The sequence below is a fragment of the Bipolaris maydis genome (genome assembly GCF_028858645.1).
Source record: "Bipolaris maydis strain C4 unplaced genomic scaffold PSV08scaffold_14, whole genome shotgun sequence".
Lineage (NCBI taxonomy): Eukaryota > Fungi > Ascomycota > Dothideomycetes > Pleosporales > Pleosporaceae > Bipolaris > Bipolaris maydis.
This window is the reverse complement of record NW_027093870.1, coordinates 1,260,528-1,283,548: the sequence shown is the minus strand read 5'-3', so window position 1 is coordinate 1,283,548 and position 23,021 is coordinate 1,260,528. Positions and strand designations below refer to the sequence as shown.

Below are 23,021 nucleotides of genomic sequence, written 5' to 3'. Positions count from 1 at the left end.
GTTACAGGAAGGTTACTAGTCGTCTGGGTGACATTTGCCGCATTTTGGGGAACACTGCATGCAGGAGTCCGTACTGGGGGAAGATTGGCACTTCCCTGCTGCCATGGTAGTGCGGGGAAGAATGCCTTTGTTCCGGGCTCTTGATCATCAGCCTCCGTTCCCTTCTGCGGGCTGGCCTTGCCTTCCAATGGTCTGAACACAGTGCAATGGCGATGTACTCCTACCCTCCATACTAGGTGGTGAAGAGCGAACGGGTGGGGGTTGGGTGAATGGGGGAAAGGCCAAGACCGGGGGAGAGGCAGCGCCGCCCCGCTGGACCCTGAGATTGGGGTTGATTGCTTTCGACTTTTTTTCTTTTGTCGCTCTCTTCCGCCAACCCAAATTTAATCCACACAATCTGCAAATATTCAACCGCTCAGCTCAGCACAAAGCACTACTTTCGCCCGCCTGAGCATAGTTCCACCCACCAGGCCGTGTTATGAACACCCAAAGCGCACTCGCGGGCCGTCTGGTCCCCCTGCGGACCAAGGACGAAGTGCGCGCCAGCTTGGAGACACACCCGGTCTATGTAGTCGAGGTGCCGGCCAAGTTTGCCAATGCCATCAAGGAGTGAGAGATTCACTCGCTGTGCATGTGCTCCGACTCGTCTACTAACTTTGCAGTGCCGTCCAAGCTGCCCTGCCCGACTTCAAGACGTCCGAGATCTCGCACTTGCGCCGCGTCGTGCAGTTCAAGTACCTGCCGCCGCATCTGCAAAAGGATTTCTATCCGCCGACCAGGCTCCCGAGAGGTGACGAAGATGATCCTGCCTTAGCATTTTTATCTTCCTCTCCTACATCCTCTCCTGCACAATCAGGCAGTGCTCAGACTGCTGACGAAGCTCTTACTGAACATTTTGATCTAGTTCGCTACTTTTTGCTGTGTCCCACGCACTATCTCAGCCGTGCCGACCTCGTAGCTATCATACGCACATGTCCGCCCTATGACGCAAAGACTGCTCTCCCGCGCATCTTTCATGTGACGGTGCCAGCCCTGGCGCCCATCTCCGCAGACCAGGCCGCGCAGTGGAGCAATGCATACTGGCCCATCTCGTACAAGAACACCAATCCCTATGGCCCCCATCCCAGCCTCGTGCAACGCAACCAGGACGAAATCCAGCCCGGAGCGGGAACCTATCTTGGCTTAGCGAGGCTTGCTGGCGTGCAGATATCTGACCAATGTCTAGGTGAGGAAATCGGCGTTGTCGTCGTCGACCACACCAAGACAAAGCCCGAAATCATTGTTGTAGCAGGTGACTGCCGCTGGAGGTCCTTCACTGGCACAACCGAACCCCACACTGGCACCGGCAACGTCATGGCCCACTCTGTTCTGCGTGCCATCGCCATGGTTGCAAAGAAGCGACTCCGCGCTGCTGGCACTGATCCCGTATATCTAGACCGCCCACTTTTCTGCGACAGCCCCCTCACTTCAATTGAGCAAGAATACTTCGAGACCAACAACATACATTCTAGCGGCTACTTATGCGTCGACCTAGACATTTACTTGACTCACGAGCCCTGTGTCATGTGCTCAATGGCCATTCTACACTCAAGGTTCAGGCGATGCATTTTCGCTAAACGTATGCCACACACCGGAGGCATGACGGCAGATAGCCCGGATAACTCATCGACGGCCCCCACCAGTCTGAAGAACGGCCTGTTTTGGCGACCAAATGAGCTCAACTGGAAGTTCCTGGCTTGGGAGTTCAAGGAAGATGAGGAGCCAACCCATGGTGCAACGGGCCTAAAAGATACCCTGCATGCTTAGATTCGGATGCTCGTCTGGGAGCCTATTGGATAATCAGCATAATCATGGCGCATTGAGTTAGTGTTCTTTTCGTCTGGTGGCCACTCAAATATGGCTTAGACAAAATATGAAACTAGGGACGGGCTTCTTGAACATTGTAATTAGTCGGAATGAATTCCAAGCCTCGGAATCGTGGGAATCCAACATCCATATGTATGAATCCTTGTCGAGCTATTGGTAACCCCACTGAGTCGAGCCGCCTCGAAGGATCGTTCCTGGCTTAACTTTATAAAGACTAGTAGCTAGCTGTAGGCTTATTTAAGCGTCTTTGGCCCCCAAGAATGGCAAGATTTAATATCACAGGGCAAACTGCTATTCTGATGGAAGGGACCGAGTCGTAGCCAGCACCATGTATATCCGTCCCGCCCAGCCTTCGGATGAGCCAGCCATAGTCGCGCTATGCGCCCGCGCCTTTTACAATGAGGACCTGTTCGGTCGAGTCATGCACCCGCATAGAGATCAGTACCCCGACGACTTGCAAATCTACTGGCGAGAAGTCGTCCGCCGCGACTGGGCAGCGCCGCGCAACAGGGTCTTCGTCGTCGTGCGTCCCCGGAATCCCGAACAACATCAACAGGACAAAGAAGAAGATGAAGTAGTCGGCATGGCCATCTGGCAGCGTCAAGGCAACGACGCAACCGCTCAGAAAATCATAAAAGAACACATTGACCCAACCCCTCTCTTCTCACCCGTCTCCCCGCGCAAAAACCGCGCCGCAGACCCCACCAAAAAGGACCACCTCACCAACTCTGCAAAATACACTCAACACTACTGGACCGGCGTCCACTCGGAAAACTGGTACCTCTCCCTCTGCGCCGTGGATCCCGCTTACGCCGGTCGCGGATACGGACGGTTGCTCGTACAATGGGGGCTTGAGCGTGCGCGCGAAGAAGGTGTCGATGCAAGCGTTGTTTCGAGCGAAGAGTCGCCGGGGTTTTATCTACGGTGCGGGTTCGATGAGGTGGTGGGGAATGCGCATGAGGGCGAAGGGAATCCACTGAAAGTGGATGGGGTTAGAGGCGGGGATATTTTGTTCATGTGGGGAAAGAGGGAGTGACGGCGATGGGTTTGTGAAAGTTGCCGTTCTAGTCGTGGATTTACAAATTTGTTTGGTTTGTAGAGTGGGGAGGGTGATGTCTTGTTGTTTATTTCCTCGTGTAATAGGGACGACGGAAATAGATTGTGTCTTGTCATCAATAGATCGACAGTAAGCGGCGGCCAAAATCTGACCGGGTAGTGCGCTTACGTTCCGCATTCGTCGTGTGATAAGTGTAAAGGGAAAGAACAACAAGCACTTGGTACGACGGTTCGCGAGATGAATTTCCGTTTTGTTTGTTATCATGGCAAGTTACTGTATGTGCTTTCTGAATAGAGAAATGTGTCGTGTAGAACGCCTTTCGGTGGAGCCAGCATAAGGGACTGAACCGTCTATATAAAATCGAGCAAAACAGACACAAAAGAAGCATCAAACAAAAACACAAACACCATCTTCTCACCTTCGATCTCATACCACCAAATCTCCATCCAATCTTTCACCATGTACTTCTCCACCGTCGTCCTCTCCACCCTCCTCGCCACCCTCTCCTCGGCAACCATCATCCTCGGCAACGCCGTCTACAACAGCGACGGTCACAAAGACACGGCCGTCTGGATCCAGGGCCAAGACCCCTGCGCCTACACCTACATGGGCCACGGCAGCCCCTGTGCCTGGGATGGCGGCCGCTTCGTTGCCTCAAACACGTTCCACTACCGCATCGTCAACTGCGACAACGGCCAGCCTTTTACTCTGCAGAACGAAGATGGCTCCAAGAATGCTGAGGCCGTCTTCCACCCCATTGACAATCTGGTGCATTGCCCAGGAGGTTATACTATGGGTCAGACTTGGGTTTTCTAAACGAACAAGCGGGGCGTGGAGGGGGTGAAAATGGAGGCGGAAGGGAGATGCTGACTTGGTCGCTCGCTTTTGTTTAATCTGGAATTTTCGAGTAGTTTGGGAATTGGAGAAAGGAAGGGTAGGGGGTACATAAGGAGTTTTTAAACAGTCATTTTAGTTTGACTTTGCTTTTGGGGAAGTTTTGTACGGCGATGTAGAGATGGAGAGGAAGGCTTGAATTCAAGGTTTCGATAACATCTGCTTCGTTCTTGCTGAAGTGCCTTTTTGTGCTTGAAGGTGGTTGAGTTCGTGTTCGTGTGACGCAGTGATGTGGCAAAGGGTGGGATGGAGGATCCAAAGAAAACAGCGGAAGGAGAGAGGTGGTTGAGATATCAGTAGTAAATGGTGAAGCTGCGAGCAGTAGCTGAGATGAGTGCAGGATGTCAGCCAAGACGCCACGCCTCATCAGTAGTTCACGTGTCAGTGCCACAACAAGGTATGCTGAATCGTAGTCTATTCGTCTAAATTACCATTAGGACCTTGCGATCTTTACTTTGGCAGGCGAAGTTTGCCAGGGACATATACTGCTGCATCGGTGCGAGCAGGCTCGTTTTTCACCGTCCACTCGACGTCTTTTCTGATGAACAACTGTTCTGTGCTTCGTTGACTGGAGCGCCGTTCCAGATCTATGCTTTTGTTGCCTGTGACTGCATCTTCCTCTACTATTGATAACCGTTCCTCGGCTCGTACTATGCCCTCCCTTTCGTGCCTCGATTCTGGAGATATCGAGCCTCCGGTTCGGGTCGTCATCAATACTAACATATCATACACTTCGTGCCGCGCTGACTGTGACGCACTGTGGCAGATTGTGTAGTCGTGACCGTATTTTCCTGATGACTTGGAGCTGTAGCCGAACCCTGGTTTGACACCGCTTCCCGTGTCGAAGCTCTGAATGAAAGATTTCAGACAAGGAATGGTGCTGGTCAGAAGCGAGGCACAGACTTGACATTGCTGGAGTTCCAATGCGCCTACACGCTCTACACCAGGGTTCTCGCTATGCATTGCCTTCCTCCAAGATAGAAAAAAAAGGGTAGTGAGTACAAGCAGATGTAGGCGTAGCCCAAAGACACCGAGGACTTGTAGCTTGAACGATATGGACATTTGGAGGTTGCGAATGAGGTACGTAGGGGTGAGGGCGAGGACAAAGTCGGTTAGGCCGTCTGTAGCAGTGACGAACAGATAGCGACTTTCGATTCCATTGCATATTTGGGAAGAGGTTCGCGGCGATAGAGCGTCAGCGGGACAACCGATTGAGACGAGGAGTGCAGAGGCAATGGTCCAGATAACGATGATACCAGTGATGAAGACACAGGTTTTCCAGGCATTTCGCATTTCTCTCGTGAATAGACGCTGGACGAGGAGGATGGTGGAGAGCTTGGAGAGACCGAGGCAGATGTAGACGACTACTTGGTTGCTGGAATATGCCTGTTCAAACCGTATCAGACATAGTTTCAATGTGCCATGCGAATCAAAAGAGATGGTATTTACCCAGGCCATGCGCGAGTACTGCTCATCGGTCAAGGTCCCAAAGGACTTTGCCAGTCCTGCCGACAACGACAGGAGTAGCAGTGAGAACTGGATCAAGTCCGCCACCTAACATCTGCGTCAGTTTCACATAAGGCTTAGACGCGAAAACAAGTAAGCTCACCTGTGCAAGCAGCATAGCCGCATCATCCAGCCCCAACATGCGCCATTTGATAAATATGCGCGTCAGAAACGTAAGGCTGGTGTATGTGAATGACAGAAACGTGACAATGTACAGTACCCCGCTTTGATCGTCGTCTGTAATGTGAGCCCACCGATAACTGCGATCTGCAGGTGGAACTGCTACCGCTGCCATTGTGAACAAAAAAAAGTGTGGAATGCGGGAAGCCCCCGCTGATCAAGTTGTTCTGAATCACAGAGTGACCACGTGTGTAGAAGAAAAGGGGTACCGGCGACACATGAGTACCATCTTGTTGTTACACAAAGTCCGTCGCACAGCGCTCTGATCCTTCAGTTGCTTCTGCGTTACGGTTACCAGCCTCACACCATGCGTGTTGCTGCGGCAGATGCCAAGATGTACATGGGACAATGTGCGATAGTAGTTGATCGCTAACATTCAGCCGGCACGCAATATATCCCGTATCATGCCGCAGGCACGGCAAATACAGCGGGACAGGAGACATTTTTTCGGAACTTTGTCCTGATAAATCTCTGCTGGTTTGTGTCTTCGTCACGTTCTGGTGGTGTGCCGGCGCGAGACTAGGAGCCCGCTGGTCTGTCGACACACAGGACGGGACATGGGAGGACGGATGGACGTTGCATCGCTTGCATCGAGGACCAAGAGTGGCTCTAACCGCTCGCCCCGGCCCGCACCCCTGCCGAACCCTTTACTTCACAGCACCCATGCTCCATTCCGTACCAAGTAGTACAGCACGCTAGATCCTGCAGAATCCTCTTTGCTCGGCCCTTTGCACCTTCACGGCAATCCACGGCCGGTTGGATTTGCGGCACGGCGGGCGACTTGGGACAAACGGGCGAATCAGAACTCGCACCTGCACAACGGCCTGACGACCCGAGGGAGAACTGGATCCACTCGTTTGTAGATTTGCTGTGCATTGATCGTCCGTCGTTGCATCCCCAGCATGTGCAGCAGTCCAACGCGACCTCGACCCTTCGCTAACGCGGCTTGAACATGGTGGTTTGACATGTCGTCCTCGTAGAACGACCTACCTAAACGCGGAACGGCCGAAAGACTAAGCCCATCGATGGGAAATAGCCGGTCACAAATGGGGCATTATGTGCGCTTGCAACAGACGACATGGGAAATGCAGTTTTTACGCAATTTTTAATCATACGATTAATATCTTGACAGCGCTGCTTAAGGGTTTGGCGAGATTGGTATACCTTGGGAGGAGATTTTATTCGACTCTTAGCCACGCCACAGCCGGTACGCCTTACCATCCTACACAGTGCTTGTTCTTTGCATCTTTCCATTCGTTTCTTCTTGTGGTCATTTTTTTTTGGTCAATCATGTCGGAAACAAAGGCTGCTGAGGCGGTAGTCTCATCCCCCAGCAACAGCGAACTCCAGCACGATGGTGTCATCTCGGAGAAGAAGGGTACGGTCGGCGACCAGAAGGACATGTACCGCATGGGAAAGCAGCAGGAACTGCGACGAAACTTCCGCTTCGTGTCCATCTTCGGATACTCCATGGTCCTCATGGCAACATGGGAAACCGTCTTGACGTATGTAGGGAGTTTGTGCAATTGATTTGGTGTGGTCTGACATTTTCCAGTACTCTGATCATCCCCCTAACCAATGGTGGCACCGGTGGCGCCATCGTAATGTTCCTCATCACAGCAGTATGCATGGGATTTGTGATTGTGTCCATGGCTGAAATGGCGTCAATGTAAGTGAATGCGCGGTTACTGGTTCTTGCGCAAGCAATACAAGCACATTGTTGCACAGTCCCTGCGTAGATCTGATTCTACAAAAGAGAAGGAGACAGTGCATGAGAATGCGCCACCATCGTTACTATGACAGTCACTGACATGCGAAAAGGGCACCCACCTCTGGCGGTCAGTACCACTGGGTCTCGGAATTCGCTCCACGAAAACACCAAAAGTTCCTCAGCTATGTTGTCGGCTGGCTCTGCGTCTTGGGTTGGCAGACGGGTATCGCGTCCATTGCCTACCTGGCCGGTGGCCAGATCCAAGGCCTTGTGATTCTCAACAACCCCGACTACATTCCCGAAAGATGGCACGGCACTCTACTCGTGATAGCCGTTGCCACATTCTCCATCATCTTCAACACGCTACTAGCTCGCAAGCTTCCCCTCGTCGAAGGCATTGTCCTAGTTCTCCACATCTTCGGTTTCTTCGCCGTCTTCATCACTATGTGGGTTTTGGGACCACGCAGCCCGGCCAAAGAAGTATTTGGAGGCTTCCAGGACAATGCAGGATGGGGAAATGTCGGGTTATCCGTGCTGGTTGGTCAATTGACACCCATCTTTGCCCTGCTGGGTGCAGATGCGGCAACCCACATGTCTGAGGAGTTGAAAGACGCTTCCTACACGCTGCCTCGCGCCATGATTGCCACGGCAGTTGTAAACAGCATCCTAGGTTTCCTCATGCTCGTCACCTTTTGCTTCTGCCTCGGTGACGTGACCACCGTCATCAACACGCCAACCGGCCAACCCCATATCCAGGTTCTGTACAACGCAACCAAATCAGTCACAGGCGCTACCGTCCTCGCATCGATTACTACCATCATGGCTGTCTTTGGCTGCGTCAACAATGTTGCTACATGCTCGCGCCAGCTCTTCGCCTTTGCCCGCGACAACGGCGTCCCCTTCAGCGCTTTCTTCTCCCGCGTCCAGCCCGGATGGGACATTCCTCTCAACAGTGTTCTCATGTCTTTTCTCATCGCTTGTCTGCTTTCCCTTATCAACATTGGCAGTTCCGTTGCCTTCAACTCTATCGCCTCACTCGGCACATGCGCGCTGCTATCATCCTACATTATTAGCATTTCGTGCATGTTCATCAAGAGGTGGAACAATGACCCCCTGATTCCGTGCAAATTCTCTCTCGGACGCGCTGGTATCTGGATCAACGGCATATCTATCGTGTATCTGTGTATCGCGCTTGTATTTGTCTTCTTCCCTACTTTCCCTCACCCAACCGCTGCGCTCATGAACTGGAACATCTTGATCTACGGCGTCGTTGTCATCTTTTCGTTCATTTACTTTGCGATCAAGGGGCGCAAGGTGTATGTTGGACCTGTTGAGTATCTCAACAAGGATTTGTAGACGGTATATTGGGAAAATTGATAGTGGTTATTGGGTCGGGTGTGTCATAAAAGTTGAATGGTCGGAAACGCTTGTTTGGATTTCCATATAATCTGCCATATACCACAGCTTAAAAGTGTGAATGCATTAGCATGGTGTTCAAGGTGAGCTCAACTCTAGCATGACTCGATTTCTTCCCCGTAGCGTTGTCGCATTCGACATGCTCAGTTACTGTTGGGAGGGAACAGACTGATCCTCGCGATCCGTAGTAGAAAATTAATACTAAATTACTTAAGCACGCATAGGGTGTTACAGACCTCGCTGCGCGCGCTGCAATCCCATCTAATTATACTAGTTTAGTTGAAAATCAATGACGATGGTCCAATTGCAAGACAAAACTAACAATTTTATGCAACATGACGCTGAAGTTTCTTACTACTCGATACAACTTACAAGAGCAACATGTCGCTCGATACTACTGTTAGCAATCTACGCTCCCCTGATTGCCAAATGACGACTACGTACGTTGCAACGCCCAGCGCTCTTTGCCCCGCTGTGGCCGGTCAGCGTCCGGTCAACGATTTGGGATGCACTGCCTCCACAGACTGCCTCTACCTGCAAGGTGACTTGTCGCGACTATATAATCAACTGCTAAACAACACCATAAGTCAATGTTCCATTTTTCTTACCTCCCATACTAACCAGAGAAAAAGAATCCTTCTTAGGTATCGTCATGGAAGCTGGCGCTGCGATGGTCAGTTTCGTCAGCCTGGCAGGCACTGCTGCACAAGGTCTGAAATTTCTGTATGACTTCGCGACCAACATGAAGGACTGCCCCAAGGATATTCGCGAAATGAGGATCGACCTTGAATTAGTAGAAGTCTTAATCACGGAAGTAGTCCGACAGTGCAACGAGCGAGATAAGCGACTTCGAGAAAGCGCAGGATTGGCACGTGCAATTGGTCACGCTCAGGAAAGCGTCGAAGATCTCAACAAGCAGCTGGATGCGTATCGTGTGGATGGAAAACGTAAGCGAATCATATTTGCAACCAAGATCAATCAAATGAAAAAGCTCAGGACAAGCTTGGATAGGACTAAGACCATTATGCTTGAATTTAAGGATCAGCTGCAGAGGTAGGCTTTCCGGAAACACTTTTGACGATCACTAACACTAAATAGCGACCTGTTGTATGACCTCCATGACATGAATCAAGAGGTTCTCAAATCAGTAGAGAAGACAAGCAAAAATCTAGAAACATATGACAGGCAGTGTTACAAGGTCAAGCAAGAATTCGAGGTCCAATCAGAAACCACGAATAATTCCAGTGACAGAGGAGAGTCTCCGGCTCAGCTAGCAAACGATACTTCATCCCAAGGCCTGGCAGATATTAAAATTATCGCCAAGGAACTCGAGCATATCAAGGACTTGTTGGCGGAAACAAAAATCTCATCTTCGCCGACTTCATTACCATCAACGCCTGCATTGTCACGCGAAGTTAGCGATATCTCCGTTATGAGCTCGTCCCAGGAAACGACCGCCAGCAGCATCTCGAGCTCGCAAACCGTTCCGCGATCAATATCCCAGAATGCTCAACAAGCGAATATCACTTCAAAATATCCCCTTCTACAGTTCAAGGATAACCAGGTAAGATCAAGTGCGCATGAGCTTTTGCCTATCTGATGTCTCTGTGTAGTTCCGATTCTTGGTCGCGACCATCTTCATCCAGCGTACCACCCAACATGTCGCTTGTCAACGTGCCTCAGAGTGTCTGGCAGTATATCCAACACCAGAAGCACTTTCGAAAGCATCACCTGAAGCTCTCGAGCAATATTTCATCGGAATTGGTTTGCACAAGGCCAAGCCACCTCAGTTAATCAAGCTAGCCCAAGCATACATCAAAGATCCACCACAACAGGGCAGATTGCGCTCGAAGGCTACTTGTCCCCAATCTGAGATTTCACATCTACCCCATATTGGACCAGTATCAATCAATGTCTGGCTAGTTTATTGTTGTGAAAGGGTAGACATAGTAACCAATGATACAAAGCTGTTGGAGTATATCAAGCATCTCAAAAGAACGAGACGGGCGGATAACTGCCTCTAGATATCATGCTTTTTACATGAACATCAAGGCACAGCGAAGCCACTACAGTTACGACTTTTGTAAAATTTCAAGGTAAAGCGTAGAATAGATATAGAGTAGGACTGAATGAATTACATTTCTAGTTTCTTTATAACAACGACGATGCCAGAACATATTCACGTTGCTATAATATCCCGGTACTTGTCGTCTCTCGCGACGCATTGCCCGTTCGCTTCCTAATGGGAGGAGGTTAGCACTGCAATGTCGCCTTAGTATGACGAATCCAAGCATATCAACGTGCATTAAATACGCGTGATCAAGGCATGCCATTATCCAATAGCAGCGGTTCTCACGACCCGTGCTGAGAAGCAGGCATTTCATTTATGCGTCGAATGAACTCTAAGGCATAGCCGCCAATAGATTATAGCTAGGCTACCCTAGGCAACGCGCTCAAACTCTGATTATCTGTCTATTCTGGTGGGCGGATCAAGAACGTACACTGAAACGCACCTGCAGCTTAAAGCATTGGCGCAAATCTCAGGATAAGACAAAAATTTGCATAAAAAGCTGTGTGTGCAGGAAGGTTTAATAAGCGAGAATTTTCTTGCGATAATTCCCCGTTTGCATTGTTTTTTTTTTCATGTGAAGGATGTTTCTAAGAGCGACCCCATCCATCTTGATGCTGATTGATAGTACAAAATTTACATCTGAGCTGCCTTTTTTTCTACTCAAAAGATTGCCGTACCATTTACATGAGAGCCGACTCCACCTGTAGAATAGTTAGTATGAAGAAGGAGCCAACGCGATGCGAAATACAACATACCAGGACAATTCGCGGGCGCGGAAGAAAAGAAGAAGAACCATCTCCCCTTCTCCCGACACGTCAGCGCCAACTTCTCTAGATCCAGCATCTCGCCCAGCGGCATACCCCAAAGCGCGAGTATGTGCTCGTGAAGATAGTACTCTGCACCCCCGTTAGCTCCGATGTACTACCAAAAAGGCACTCCTCGGCCTCGCCAAGAACTGTGTAAATCTCAACTATACCTTCATGTGTAGGCCACGCCTCAAAAGCTGGCGCATCCCCCGCAACAGTCGCAAAATAGCAATCATGCAGCCAATCCAAAATCTTCTCTTCCTGACTTAACCCCGCAAACCGATGTCCATCCGCTCCTCCTTTGCCGTCATCGTGGGGCACCACAGCTTTAGCTCGTTCTTCATCCGTCTTGCCGTCATATGCTTCTTTCCAGCCGCTCCGGACGAACAGCATGTCGCCGGGTTTGATGTCGCCGCCTTGAGCTGCGGGCCGGATATCGATGCCCTGGTCTTTACCGCAGTTGTAGAGGTCTTCGAAGGAGATGGGGTGGTAGTCGTAGGGGTCGTAAGTGATTCCTTTTTTGTGGGCGTAGCTTCTGTAGTCGAGGAGGACGCCGCGGCCGGCGATGCCATGTTCAGCCCAGTGGTGGATCGAGCATTTGTGGTTGGCATGCGGGCCAGAGATGTCGCTGCCTTTTGTCTGAGGTGATTGTTAGTCCGGTGTGGCTATGAGGAGGGAACGAGAAAACGGACGCCATTGTAGAAGGTACCGCTTGCCATATGGGCGAAGTGGCGGAAGCCGTCCCATTGTGTGCCGCTTTGAGTGTTCAGGTTGTACACGTCATCGTAGGCCAATCCTTCGACTAGAGTCTTGATTTCGTGCTTGAAGGGTTGACGGCCGAATGCTGGTGCATTGGGCACATTGAGAGGTAGGCTGTTTTCGTCAACGTGGATCCAGTAGGGTATGCTGTGTGATCTTTACTTCACGGGTACTATCTCGCCAGACTTGATCTCTTTAGCTGCTGCAGCTACGCGGGTCGGTGTAAGAAGGTTCAGGCGTCCAATCTGTCGCGGATCAGCCTAGTGGTGTTGTATTAAGGGTGGAAACTACTATACGTTGTCATTGTCGCCCCAGACCCAAGCGGCTCCTTTGGGGGCGCCAGGAACGTCTGGAAGTTCCTTTCGCGTGGGAAATTTGGTGCTGTTCGGGTCCCACGGAATGCTCGCGGCGGTTTTTTCCATCGTTAATGAGTCTTTGATCTGTGTTAAGCGCTGGTTCGCGGTGTTCTTGGGATCCATGGTGATTTGCTGTCGCACCAAACAGTCGTTTTTCAGCCAATATCCCAATTGCTCAAGTCTGTAGTAAAAAGACTCTTTTCACAATGTACAGGAATGCCTGCAACGACAGCGTACGTCACGATGTTTACCCCGCATTATTTCTGCGCTGGGTGGGTTTGCGCCGAGGCTTCTGTGCCGTCCGTATCCATCGGTTGTCGTTAACCCACTCTTCTTGCCAAGAGAAGGTCGTCGAAAAAACATCTCTTCCTACCCCCTCCAGCTCCAGATCTATGTTCTTTCACTTCAACGTGTCATGGCTCTTTATGATGAGTAGTGCACAGGCCCGGGATTGGGAGATGACTTTGTCATTGCGGCGGAGAATTAGAGATTGGTGGCGTAGTAAGCGATAGCACGGCCGGTTAAAGACTCCAGCCACGCGCGTCCGTCTGGTCCCGTGTGCACCCTTGGCAAAAAGCTTGTTGCAGTCAAGAGATCCTTGTATGTGTATGGGAGTCTTGTTTTCGACATCAACATGTCGGACGTTGGTTTAAGTTGAGAACCTAAGAACGCGAACTGTGGGTACGACAGTATTAATAGACAGTTCGTAATTCTCGCAGCGGGTAAACAGTAAGTAATCACGTCTTCGGTACCATGTGTTAGTGCGACCGAACGGGTCGGCAGGTAGCACGAGTCATCTCACTTGTCAGAATGTACCTGCTCATAAGCCACCGTGGCGAGACTCTTATTGTTACGTGCGATGAACACATGGTGTAAGCGACCAGGACAATGGCAGACGATGGAATAGCCGCCGGCAAGTGAACAGACGCTATCATTTCCGTCTCTTCAACGAGCACTCCCATTCTCGTTGCTTAGAGGTCCGGCCTCACCCGCTGCAGATTCCCCCCGGATCACGAATACATCTAGGTATATTGATTTAGCCGGTCGGTGTTGGTGTCTGATAGCATCATCATCATTGGCCATGTTACTAGCGCCTCATCCCTACCCCTGGCGAGCCCGACAAAACCTAACACTCCTTGATCCTAGCCTACTGACTTGTTGGAGGGAAAACTTCCGTCCGTATCACTGTTCTTCCGTGTCAGCAAGGTCTGTGCTGCTACTTAATAAGTCGATAGACATAAATGGACTACCCCACACCCATGACCCCAGTTTAACCCCATATCCACCTTACTTTACTTCTTCGTTTCTTTCTGGCAATCGTTCTAGCGCCATGGCTTCCGCTATTGAAAAGTCAGAGGCCGCCGACCATACCTCCAAAGTTTCCATGGACGGTATCGTTGCTTACGAGGAGGGCAAGGCCCCAGCACTTGGAGAAACTGTCATCTGCACCGAAGAAGACAACAAACGCATCCTGCGGAAGACGGATATCTGGATGCTGTCTCTCCTTTGCATGGTTTACTTCCTCCAGTCCGCCGATAAGGGAATCATTGGTTTGACAGCTGTTTATGGACTGAAGACCGACGCGCATCTCAAGGGAAATGATTACTCCAACATTGGAAACATTGGTTACTACGCCCAACTCGGTGTGCAGCCTTTGGCAGCATGGGTGCTGGTCAAGCTTCGATACCGACACGTCTTGCCAGTCATCATTACATGCTGGGGCATCTCAGTCGCTGGTGGTCTTGCAGCATCAAAGAACTACGGTGGACTCATGGCATCTCGATTCTTCCTCGGCGCATTCGAAGCAGCAGTCGTTCCTCTCTTCTCGATGATCACAATCGCCTTTTACAGGCGTTCCGAACAGCCTTTCCGGGTTGCATGCTGGTATAGCTGTTATGGGCTGAGCACGCTGATCAGCGCTCCTATTGTCTATGGGTTTGGTCGAATTCATTCTCATCATCTATATCGCTATCAGGTTGTTTACCTCTTCTTTGGGTTGTTGACTATCTGCATTGGCCTGACCACTTACTGGTGGGCTCACGACAGCCCTGGAGAGGCCCGTTTCCTCTCACCCGAAGACCGCCTCAAGGCTATTGAACGACTCAAGGCAAACCAACAGGGTATTATCTCGCATAAGTTCAACTGGTCCCACGTCTTTGAGGCTTGGACAGAGCCCAAGTACTGGCTATACATGATCATGGTCATTTCCGTCAACGCTGGTGCTGCCGTCTCATCCGTCTTCGGTGCCATTATTCTCCAAAACCTGGCTGGTTTCACGCCAGACGAAGCTGTTCTGCTCAACATGCCGTTCGGAGCACTTCAATTTATTTCTATTCTTCTTGCCTCATGGCTGGCATACCGTTTCAAGCGCAAGTCTCCATTCCTGCTTACGCTTGTTACTATCGTCATTGTCGGTGTCTCTCTACTTGTTGCTCTTCCAAAAGAGAAGAAAAACAAAGGAGGACTTCTCGCTGGTTACTATCTGATTGCATTTGTCTATGCGATCAATCCATTGCTCATTTCTTGGATGGGGGCAAACTGTGCCGGACAAACCAAGAAGGCTGTCTATTATACTTCTTTCAACGCTGGAAACGCCATTGGTAACATCATTACCCCATACATTTTCAATAATAAGTTTGCTCCACAATACGTAAGTCTTCCATTTGTCATACACATGAGTAGCATTTTATTAACAGTCATCTAGCACAATGCTCTCAAAGGCATTCTCGCGATCTGGTGCATCCTCTGGGGTGTCGTGGTTCTGCAGATTGTTGTCATCACGTGGATGCAGAAGAAGAAGTGTGACGAGCGCGAGGCAGCTGGTCTTCCGAGGAACCCTGTCGATTATTCCATGAGCGGACACCAACAAGTGACTGAAGATGACGTGCACGGCGAGAATGGCCTCCAGGACATGACGGACAGGGAGAACATCTACTTTCAGTATTTGCTGTGATCAAAATTGCACGCTTTCGTACATATTCTATCTTTTTTGGAAAGATAATAGACTTTCTCGCAATGGTATGACTACAATTCTAGTGCTGATGGAAAGACGGATGCCACGCTGGAATATGTGGGGACAATAGCTTATGCTTATGTCAGCCCTATAGTAGCCAAAATCAGCGAATACAGCTGTTCACATGCGAAGCTAATCACCTCCTATCAACATCATCCTTAATATTGCAGTTGTTTAATCTCTCTGGATGTAGTCGTGTTCGACCTCATTGTCACTCTCTTTTCTCACAGAGACTCTCATTCGTCAAGCTCATTCCTCGAATGACCATACCTTCACCGCAATTTCTCTTCTACCTTCTCGTACCTTGCATCGCCATCTTTTTGTACAACTTTCTCGATACCCCCGTACAGCTTTCTATACATGAAATGCCAGCACAGCTATCAGCGCAGGAAGCAGCAGCTGCCCTTCTCGCCGAAAAAGGGTTAGAAGTCGAGTCTCTCGAACGTATCCAGTCATTATGGGCCGGATATGGCGAGATATGCCGAGTCAATGCTATTCCGGATGCTGCCTCATCTACAGAACACCAGTCTTTTGTTCTCAAACTTGTTACGCCTCCTCCGACAAAGGCAGACGATGAGGGGCATACGAGGAAGATTTTGAGTTACAAAGTAGAACAGTACTTCTACACTCATCTCGCGCCTCAGATGCCAGACTCGCTTCCTGTTGCCAAATGCGTAGCAAGCATCAACAAGCAGAACGAAGACGGTACCTCGATAACAGCCATGCTACTAAGTGATCTCAAGCAGCAGTATCCCATTGCGGGCGAGAAACGCGCAGTGCTCTCGCAAACCCAAGTCTTTTCTGCCTTGGATTGGCTCTCCGGATTCCACGGCTTCTGGTGGTCGCGCGTGCAAAACTTGACACCCTCATCGCTTGTACAACCCCCAATCGAGGAAGTGCAGCGCAAGGACCAAGACACCGAGGAAAGGAGCGTCTGGCTCAACGGTGGATACACATACCTCACAACACGACGAAAAGAATACACCTCTCTGGCCATGGACCACCACTCCGAATGGGGCATTCCGCTCACCCGCCGCACAAACGACGAAGACCTCTCCATCGCCGAAATGGCAGCCCTCTTCCTTGCGCCCCAAACAACACAAAACCCATCAATAGCCAAATACCAGACCCTCATCCACGGCGACGTAAAATCTGAAAACCTCTTCACCAGCACATCGGGAGACCAAGTTGCATTCTACGACTTCCAATACACAGGCCTCGGTCTCGGCGTCTGCGATCTCGCAAAATACTTTACCTGCTCCGTTCCGCTCGCCATGCTTGTTGCGGATGAACACGTACCGCAGGAGCTGGCGATGCAGGAAGGCGAAGAGCAGCTTTTACGTCGGTACTGGGAGAGGCTGTGTGAGACCGGTGGGCGAGAATACGACTGGGCTATTTTTGTGAGGCATTGGGAGATAGCGTTGGTGGACTGGCTGCGGTTCCAGGCGAGTTGGGGATTCTGGGGAAATACGGAGTGGCTGGAGGCGAGGGTTAGGAGTGTGTTGGGCGATGAAGAGTGGCGGAGGTTTTTGGTGGATAGTGTGGCTAAGATTAGCACGTAGTAATTGAATCGATGTATCCTTAGGTCAGGTGTGCGTGAGATTCCAGTGATGTCTGATTACACTTCTATCGCGCTACAGGTTAATAGATAAGATATATAGTATTCTATTCCCCAAATCTTTGAAGTTGCAAAAGTTCAGCACGATCGCCGGTATGGCCAAGTGGTAAGGCGTCGCACTTGTACCTCAGCAAACCGGGCAATGCGAAGATCGCTGGTTCAATTCCGGCTGCTGGCAATGAACGTTTCCATTTCTTTTTGCTTTTTTTTGTTCTGCGGTGGAGTGGAGCAGAGTGTGGGGTGCGGGGAATTTTTCGGGTCGGAACGAGGATGTACGCTGCACTTGATCGGCAAGGTAGAACGAAGATAAAATTTTGCTAACACTGATTTGGAGAACTGCCAGGTCGGTTCCACCTTGAAACACAATAGGTGCGATTTTATCTAGATGTAATATTCATCGTTCGGTGGTAAAGCTGTCATGTGTGGCCTCATTCCTAGGGATTCTCTTGGCTGGCATGTTTTGCGCAGAATGTCTAGATTGCAGTGCAAACAACAAAAGCTCTAGGTAGTCAGACTGAACCTACCAATCTCGTTGCCAAACACATGGCTTCCGAAATTCTCCGAACCCAATCTGCATCTCATGCCGATGCATCAAGCCAATTAGACGGGTACGAGAAGGCATGCTGGCAATCACTCGCACGTATATCTCTTTTCCTCCAAATACCCAATTTCCACATCCACGCCCCATACCCCCCCAAAAAACGCCTTAGCCCAAATATCCAAACCCTTACAATAAACCAACATGCTCAAAAGCCGATAAAGGAATTCCAAAGCCCCCTCTCAACCCACCCCTTCACAACTTGCACCCCCCAAGCACCTCCGCCAACACCCACATTCGCCCAAAACAAGCCTATCAACACCGCATCCGCCGCCGCCCCACTCCGATACCCTACCCCGTGCAATCTCAGCGCCTTGGCGACGAGATCATCCGCGACCAGCGTCGCCATGAGGACGGTGGCGCCGACGACGCTCGCGTGGAAGAGCATGTGGAGTTGCTGGCCAGCGGCGCAGGTGAAGAGTGTGGTGTAGAAGTTTAAGAGGGAGAGGAGGAAGAGGACGAGGGTGAAGGTGATTATGAAGGCGATGACGTAGGTGAGGGTGCGGGTTGTGAGGGACATTTGGGATGATGGTGGTGAGATGGGGGTGGTTGTGGAGGATTGTCGGCGGTGACGATGGTGGTGGTCGTGGAAGCGTGGGAGGAAGGCATAACTTTGTGGGGGTAGGAGATGGGGCATTTTTGTTGTATGTGGGGGGTTTTTTTTTGCGGTTTTGGTTTGGGTGGGCCTTTTTCGGGCCGCGGTTGGAGGGAGGGTTGAGATGTGGGATCCGGTGGGTGTGGTGGGTAGGTCGTGATATGCTGGGTTAGATGGTCCCGCGTGCCGGGCGGGTGGGGTGAAATGGCTTGCGTGGTCTCGGTGAGGGAGTGTGGTTTTACGTGTGTAGATGGAGGGTTGTGGTAAGAATCAGAATAAATTCAGATGAGAATTCTGCGGGAATGAGTGAGACGGGGGTAGACATATAATACGGGATATGTTACATAAACGCTTGATTCGGGGTACAGGGTATGATGCATGCATGCATTCAGTGGGGCGGGCGGCATACGTAGTTTACTACATACCAAGGCACTAGGGGGATGTTCACTGTGACATTGATGAGCGACGATCTCGTATCGTGGAGTTTAAGCTATTTGATATAGAGCGCTAGAGTCATACAGTTAATTGCTTTAAATGTGCTCAAAAGCTCATGTAGGCAATGTTGTACTAGTGTTCTAGCATTCAGGCTACCATTGACATTCATGGCGGGGATTGAAAGTGCTTGGAAGGCAAAAAGATACGCTACAATCCGCGTCTTATCTGCACAAAGCTCAATGTAGAAGATCGCCGATTTGGTCCCTACTGGTAGAGGGTCACGGTAGTGAGGATGTGCTCAGAGATTGTTACTCGGTGCTTACGCGGTGATAACGCAATTTTCGCAAGCACGGTCCGATGTATGACCAACGATGTTTTGCAACGATCTTGGAAAGTTTAACATCGCAATGCATCTGATACAACGATTTTAGGCGATGTGTTGGTGGAACTTTGCATGATGAATCTTTCTCATGATTGGTGCAGAGTACTTAGAGTGCTTATGCATGCGCTAGAGATTTACCTAATACATGTGCGCAGAAGGTAGTGCGATTCGTTGCCGTTGGCTTGGTGGTTAGGGCCTCTGATAGCAGTTGGGATAGCATTCGATATCGGTGTTTTGTTCATGGCAACACAATCCTGTTCCGGGCCTCAAGTATTTTTTTTGGTCTCAACGGAGGTGGAAGACTGGCATGTACACCAGTAATCTTGTTTGCATCTGTTCTGTTCTTTACTATTATCATATATCATGGCCTTTTAGGCTCCAGATTCCCGTTGACACAGCATATAGCAACCGGTGCAACTCGCTATTTGAGAAGACGACATTGTAAATCGTCAATCCAGGTTCATATGGTCAGACCAGCTTTCCCTCGATACTCTTCTGTATGGACCCATTAATGAGTAGAAGTTCTTGAATCCGCATCCTCTACCAACTCATTCGCCATCCTCTCTGCTTCTAAGCCGTCGAAATAATCTTTGAACGGATCCTCGCCAAACTCATCATCGTCTTCTTGCTTGGGCTTGGTGAGTGATGGCAGAGTATACTTTGTTCTGAGAGTTTCCGACATGTCGAACGGAGTTCCTGACGTCAGTTCTGGAGTCCATTTATCCATGCCCTCGTTTGCCAAGGCGTCGGCTGCGATGTTGCCTATATCAGTGCTGTGTCCTTTGACCCAGACGAATGTTGTCTTGCCCTTGCATGTCAAACGCTCTCGTATCCTCGCAAGTATTGGCTGAATGAGTTCTTTGTTCTCCACGCTCTTGCCAGCTGCATTTCTCCAGCCCTTGGTCTCCCAGTTCTGGAACCACTCGCGCAGACAACGGATAGAGTAGTATGAATCTGTTCTAATCTCGACATCACGGTCGATTGGCACATGATCGAGAGCCCGGGCTATGGCGACAAGTTCGGCTCGCTGGTTGGTTTGTCGTTCTCCCCTTAAAGGTTCTCCAACGTTCCTGCAGTCACGATCAGATTTTGCATACTGCGTGGCACCACTATACACGAACCTGGGATCTCTGGGGCCAAAGTAGACACCCACGCCTGCTCTGGCGCCTACTTTGCCGTTTCCTCTGGAGCCTCCGTCTGTATGTACTACCAGCGGGCCCTTGAAATTTCCTGTTGGGTGTTGTTTGGTTGCACTGAGTTCATCTGCAGTCTTTGCTCTGATGTTGCCCGCAGCTTCATCCAATTTTATCGTCGGGTCGAAGCCATCTACTGCGCCAGGCGGAAGGGGCCCCATGCCCGGTTCAGTCTTGTGATCTCCGTTGGTCAAAGTTGTTGCAGGCGGCGCGTGCTCCCGTTTCTGTCGCTTGGGCGCATGTTCAGCACTCGGCTCCATCTTGTCCACCGCTACTGATGAGGCGGCAGATAAGTGACCCTGTAAGCTTATGGGCGCACTGGAACCTTTCCTAGCCCGATTGACAAAAGCCTGCGCTTCTTCGCGTGTGGCGAATCCTTGATGCTTTGCGCCTTTGAATCCCTTTGTATGCGACTCTACAGTTGGCCAATCTGTGTAGACACCGGGCACGCGTCCAACTGCTACTCCGTAAAACTTTGGCTTCGGGGGCTTAGGTCGCTTGACGAGGGTCCCTTTGACAAATGCTTCTGCGTCGGTATATGTGGAAAACGACTGCACTAGCTAAGCGTCAGTACGAGATCGGCACGTGAATTGACGCTACACACCCTCGTGGTTGTTGAAGCCTTCGGTCTGCTGGCGCACGTCCTCCCAGTTCTGGTAGACGCCTGGCACTCTCCCGGCTTTGACAGCGTAGAATTTGAGGGGGCCGCTTCTGCGCTTCGCACTCGATGTCGCTGATGTTGCGGATGGGGTACCTGCCATTGATCCCTCCTCTGTGAGTATGGTATCGGGGTGATCTTCCCAAGTGGAATACAGGCGCTGGAGAGGGCAAGGCAATCTCCGGGTCTTAAGTGTGCGCACGGAGCTCGTGGGACTGTAGTGGCAGGCTTTGGTATCCCTATGATTCCAACATTAGCTTGCGATTGCAACAGCAAACGGCCATGTATATCGAGGCCGCGGCGTGGGCGGGAGAGGAGGGTTACCATGCGTTGGCGTGAGCAGAGAGAGCAGCGACGCGCCGGATAAGAGATAACCCGGCAAGACGGAGCATGCAGTGTTATCTCAGTGTCGCAGTGAATTGCAGAGTGCGCTTTTGTGGGCGCGAAGAATAGCGACTGGCAGGCCGGCACACTGCTGTGTCTGCCAGTTGCGGGAGTGACAAGCCCAGGACTGCGGGGACCCTGCAGCAGCAGCAGCAGCTTCACAGGTGGTGGGCACTCCATCTCGAGCCGCTATCCAGTCTGCCGGATACAACACGCAAAAAGAAACACCTGCATTACAAACAAGCTTCTCTGGCGAGAGTCATCAGAAACCGACAGAGATCTTCGTTCTAATCAACCAACGACGTGGTAACGCGTATCGTCGGGAAGTCTAACAGGACGCGCCGCGCAGCGTAACCTCGGTGAACAGGCATAGTAGAGCCCCGCTACGTCACCCATCACCAACGGCTTACCCTCTGCACTCACCGTGGATGAACACTGGGAGTGGCCATACCCATACCCACAATCCATATTTCCCTGTGCTGCGTGTTCTGCATCACCGACCATGTTCGAAGTGAGGACAAACGGGCCTACTGACAACCCGCCGTGACTGACCGTGGATCAGAGCCGTCACGCAGCAGACAGATACCGACTGCATCTACATCGCGCCCGCTCCGTTGTATTGACAAGCGATGAGCTGGTTGAGATTCGGGCGGCCCAGCGCACGTTTGAGGGCGCCTATGTGCGGACCGCAATAGGCCAGTTCTCGTTTGCGCTCATCGTGCTCAAGATCTTCACCGCCGAGTTCTACTCGATTGGCGCGCTGTTCGCTGTCTATGGGGTCGGTATCCTCTTCACCAGTCTATTCCGTCGCCAGCAAGGTAAGTGTTATGACGAAACTGTGCATGTGCCTATACACTTTGGGTGCTGATAGTCGACAGGAAACAGACAGTTCTTCTCCGAAGTCGGTGCCGACGGTTTACGCCACAAGAAGTTTCGCACCAGCGGAAACATTGTTGTCGCCCTGACAGCACTGAGCATTTCAGCATATATATGTCTGCTGGTCCTCACCCTCAAGCTGGCCAAGTGAGGTTGGGCTGTTCTGTTACTAGAGTACCGTACTTCTGTCCTGCTCCGAACAAATGTATCATTCATAGCACGACGCTATGCCAAAAGGGACATCAATCTCGGGGGCTCCACAGGACTACGTCAGGAAATCTGGGGAAGCGCCTATCGTGTATGTACGTATGCATGTATATTGGATGCCAAGGGATTCACGATGTGCACCGTCGGGACATTGTTGGGCGACAGGCTGTGTGGCTAATGCTTGGATTGACTTTGGACAGATACTCGTGCAAATCCAAATTCCAAAAGGAACCTACGTAGGCTGGTCGCCGTCAGTTATAACCGAATTCTGCAAATGCTATTCTGTCGTCTTTTGTCCATCGGCATCGGGACTCGGAGCGTGGGGGTCTGGGTGTAAGCAGCAGCAACAGCACCGACGTCAGGCGGGGTGCGTTGTGGCTTGGGAAGGGACGCGTGCACCGATTGCCTTCCGCTGTCCTAATCTCAGTTGTACGGGGGGA

The 23,021-nt window shown here is 50.8% G+C and overlaps 11 protein-coding genes and 1 non-coding gene across 12 annotated transcripts; 9 read left to right on the top strand and 3 right to left on the bottom strand.

Annotated features, from left to right (window-relative positions):
* The first annotated feature begins 361 nt into the window (after positions 1-361).
* Positions 362-1,979, top strand: PSV08DRAFT_412168 (uncharacterized protein). The gene is made up of 2 exons (XM_014218826.1): positions 362-609; positions 663-1,979. The coding sequence occupies exons 1-2, from the start codon at positions 479-481 to the stop codon at positions 1,804-1,806; spliced, it is 1,275 nt and encodes a 424-aa protein (XP_014074301.1). The 5' UTR covers positions 362-478; the 3' UTR covers positions 1,807-1,979.
* A 169-nt stretch (positions 1,980-2,148) lies between these two features.
* Positions 2,149-3,086, top strand: PSV08DRAFT_209259 (acyl-CoA N-acyltransferase). Its single transcript, XM_014218825.2, has one exon. The coding sequence runs from the start codon at positions 2,195-2,197 to the stop codon at positions 2,900-2,902; it is 708 nt and encodes a 235-aa protein (XP_014074300.1). The 5' UTR covers positions 2,149-2,194; the 3' UTR covers positions 2,903-3,086.
* Positions 3,087-3,382: 296 nt separating this feature from the next.
* Positions 3,383-3,739, top strand: PSV08DRAFT_251286 (uncharacterized protein; the record flags this gene model as incomplete). The annotated part of the gene is made up of 1 exon (XM_014218824.1): positions 3,383-3,739. The coding sequence occupies one exon, from the start codon at positions 3,383-3,385 to the stop codon at positions 3,737-3,739; it is 357 nt and encodes a 118-aa protein (XP_014074299.1).
* A 528-nt stretch (positions 3,740-4,267) lies between these two features.
* On the bottom strand, positions 4,268-5,618 carry PSV08DRAFT_380835 (uncharacterized protein; the record flags this gene model as incomplete). Its single annotated transcript, XM_014218823.2, has 3 exons — positions 4,268-5,203; positions 5,267-5,371; positions 5,427-5,618. The coding sequence occupies 3 exons, from the start codon at positions 5,616-5,618 to the stop codon at positions 4,268-4,270; spliced, it is 1,233 nt and encodes a 410-aa protein (XP_014074298.2).
* A 1,175-nt stretch (positions 5,619-6,793) lies between these two features.
* PSV08DRAFT_229987 (amino acid/polyamine transporter I) lies at positions 6,794-8,570 on the top strand (the record flags this gene model as incomplete). The annotated part of the gene is made up of 3 exons (XM_014218822.1): positions 6,794-7,008; positions 7,059-7,172; positions 7,325-8,570. 3 exons carry the CDS (start codon positions 6,794-6,796, stop codon positions 8,568-8,570), a joined length of 1,575 nt encoding a protein of 524 aa, XP_014074297.1.
* Positions 8,571-9,219: 649 nt separating this feature from the next.
* Positions 9,220-10,783, top strand: PSV08DRAFT_330618 (DNA glycosylase). Its single transcript, XM_014218821.2, has 3 exons — positions 9,220-9,683; positions 9,729-10,194; positions 10,244-10,783. Exons 1-3 carry the CDS (start codon positions 9,283-9,285, stop codon positions 10,652-10,654), a joined length of 1,278 nt encoding a protein of 425 aa, XP_014074296.1. The 5' UTR covers positions 9,220-9,282; the 3' UTR covers positions 10,655-10,783.
* A 427-nt stretch (positions 10,784-11,210) lies between these two features.
* On the bottom strand, positions 11,211-12,832 carry PSV08DRAFT_365543 (uncharacterized protein). The gene is made up of 6 exons (XM_014218820.2): positions 12,563-12,832; positions 12,429-12,511; positions 12,200-12,380; positions 11,678-12,146; positions 11,457-11,597; positions 11,211-11,402 (listed from the first exon to the last, which is right to left on the bottom strand). Exons 1-6 carry the CDS (start codon positions 12,743-12,745, stop codon positions 11,362-11,364), a joined length of 1,098 nt encoding a protein of 365 aa, XP_014074295.1. The 5' UTR covers positions 12,746-12,832; the 3' UTR covers positions 11,211-11,361.
* Positions 12,833-13,877: 1,045 nt separating this feature from the next.
* PSV08DRAFT_209250 (major facilitator superfamily domain-containing protein) lies at positions 13,878-15,661 on the top strand. Its single transcript, XM_014218819.1, has 2 exons — positions 13,878-15,272; positions 15,327-15,661. The coding sequence occupies exons 1-2, from the start codon at positions 13,953-13,955 to the stop codon at positions 15,573-15,575; spliced, it is 1,569 nt and encodes a 522-aa protein (XP_014074294.1). The 5' UTR covers positions 13,878-13,952; the 3' UTR covers positions 15,576-15,661.
* A 127-nt stretch (positions 15,662-15,788) lies between these two features.
* PSV08DRAFT_330584 (kinase-like domain-containing protein) lies at positions 15,789-17,217 on the top strand. The gene has a single exon (XM_014218818.2). It carries the CDS (start codon positions 15,896-15,898, stop codon positions 17,195-17,197), a length of 1,302 nt encoding a protein of 433 aa, XP_014074293.1. The 5' UTR covers positions 15,789-15,895; the 3' UTR covers positions 17,198-17,217.
* Positions 17,218-17,342: 125 nt separating this feature from the next.
* Positions 17,343-17,431, top strand: PSV08DRAFT_t59. The gene has a single exon. It is a non-coding gene; the product is annotated as a tRNA-Thr (tRNA).
* A 568-nt stretch (positions 17,432-17,999) lies between these two features.
* Positions 18,000-18,488, bottom strand: PSV08DRAFT_380829 (uncharacterized protein; the record flags this gene model as incomplete). The annotated part of the gene is made up of 1 exon (XM_014218817.2): positions 18,000-18,488. The coding sequence occupies one exon, from the start codon at positions 18,486-18,488 to the stop codon at positions 18,000-18,002; it is 489 nt and encodes a 162-aa protein (XP_014074292.2).
* A 3,455-nt stretch (positions 18,489-21,943) lies between these two features.
* On the top strand, positions 21,944-22,808 carry PSV08DRAFT_330576 (uncharacterized protein). Its single transcript, XM_014218815.2, has 4 exons — positions 21,944-22,009; positions 22,061-22,316; positions 22,377-22,676; positions 22,782-22,808. Exons 1-3 carry the CDS (start codon positions 22,001-22,003, stop codon positions 22,523-22,525), a joined length of 414 nt encoding a protein of 137 aa, XP_014074290.1. The 5' UTR covers positions 21,944-22,000; the 3' UTR covers positions 22,526-22,676; positions 22,782-22,808.
* The last annotated feature ends 213 nt before the right edge of the window (positions 22,809-23,021 follow it).

Coding starts and splice junctions, on each gene's coding strand:
- PSV08DRAFT_330618 (XM_014218821.2), top strand. CDS start 9,283: ATGGAAGCTGGCGCTGCGATGGTCAGTTTCGTCAGCCTGGCAGGCACT. Junction 9,684..9,728: donor TTTAAGGATCAGCTGCAGAG/GTAGGCTTTCCG, acceptor AACACTAAATAG/CGACCTGTTGTATGACCTCC. Junction 10,195..10,243: donor TACAGTTCAAGGATAACCAG/GTAAGATCAAGT, acceptor GTCTCTGTGTAG/TTCCGATTCTTGGTCGCGAC.
- PSV08DRAFT_209250 (XM_014218819.1), top strand. CDS start 13,953: ATGGCTTCCGCTATTGAAAAGTCAGAGGCCGCCGACCATACCTCCAAA. Junction 15,273..15,326: donor ATAAGTTTGCTCCACAATAC/GTAAGTCTTCCA, acceptor ACAGTCATCTAG/CACAATGCTCTCAAAGGCAT.
- PSV08DRAFT_330576 (XM_014218815.2), top strand. Junction 22,317..22,376: donor TCTATTCCGTCGCCAGCAAG/GTAAGTGTTATG, acceptor GATAGTCGACAG/GAAACAGACAGTTCTTCTCC.
- PSV08DRAFT_209259 (XM_014218825.2), top strand. CDS start 2,195: ATGTATATCCGTCCCGCCCAGCCTTCGGATGAGCCAGCCATAGTCGCG.
- PSV08DRAFT_412168 (XM_014218826.1), top strand. CDS start 479: ATGAACACCCAAAGCGCACTCGCGGGCCGTCTGGTCCCCCTGCGGACC. Junction 610..662: donor TTTGCCAATGCCATCAAGGA/GTGAGAGATTCA, acceptor CTAACTTTGCAG/TGCCGTCCAAGCTGCCCTGC.
- PSV08DRAFT_365543 (XM_014218820.2), bottom strand. CDS start 12,745: ATGGATCCCAAGAACACCGCGAACCAGCGCTTAACACAGATCAAAGAC. Junction 12,512..12,562: donor TCTGGGGCGACAATGACAAC/GTATAGTAGTTT, acceptor GATCCGCGACAG/ATTGGACGCCTGAACCTTCT. Junction 11,403..11,456: donor CGCGCCCGCGAATTGTCCTG/GTATGTTGTATT, acceptor ACTATTCTACAG/GTGGAGTCGGCTCTCATGTA.
- PSV08DRAFT_330584 (XM_014218818.2), top strand. CDS start 15,896: ATGACCATACCTTCACCGCAATTTCTCTTCTACCTTCTCGTACCTTGC.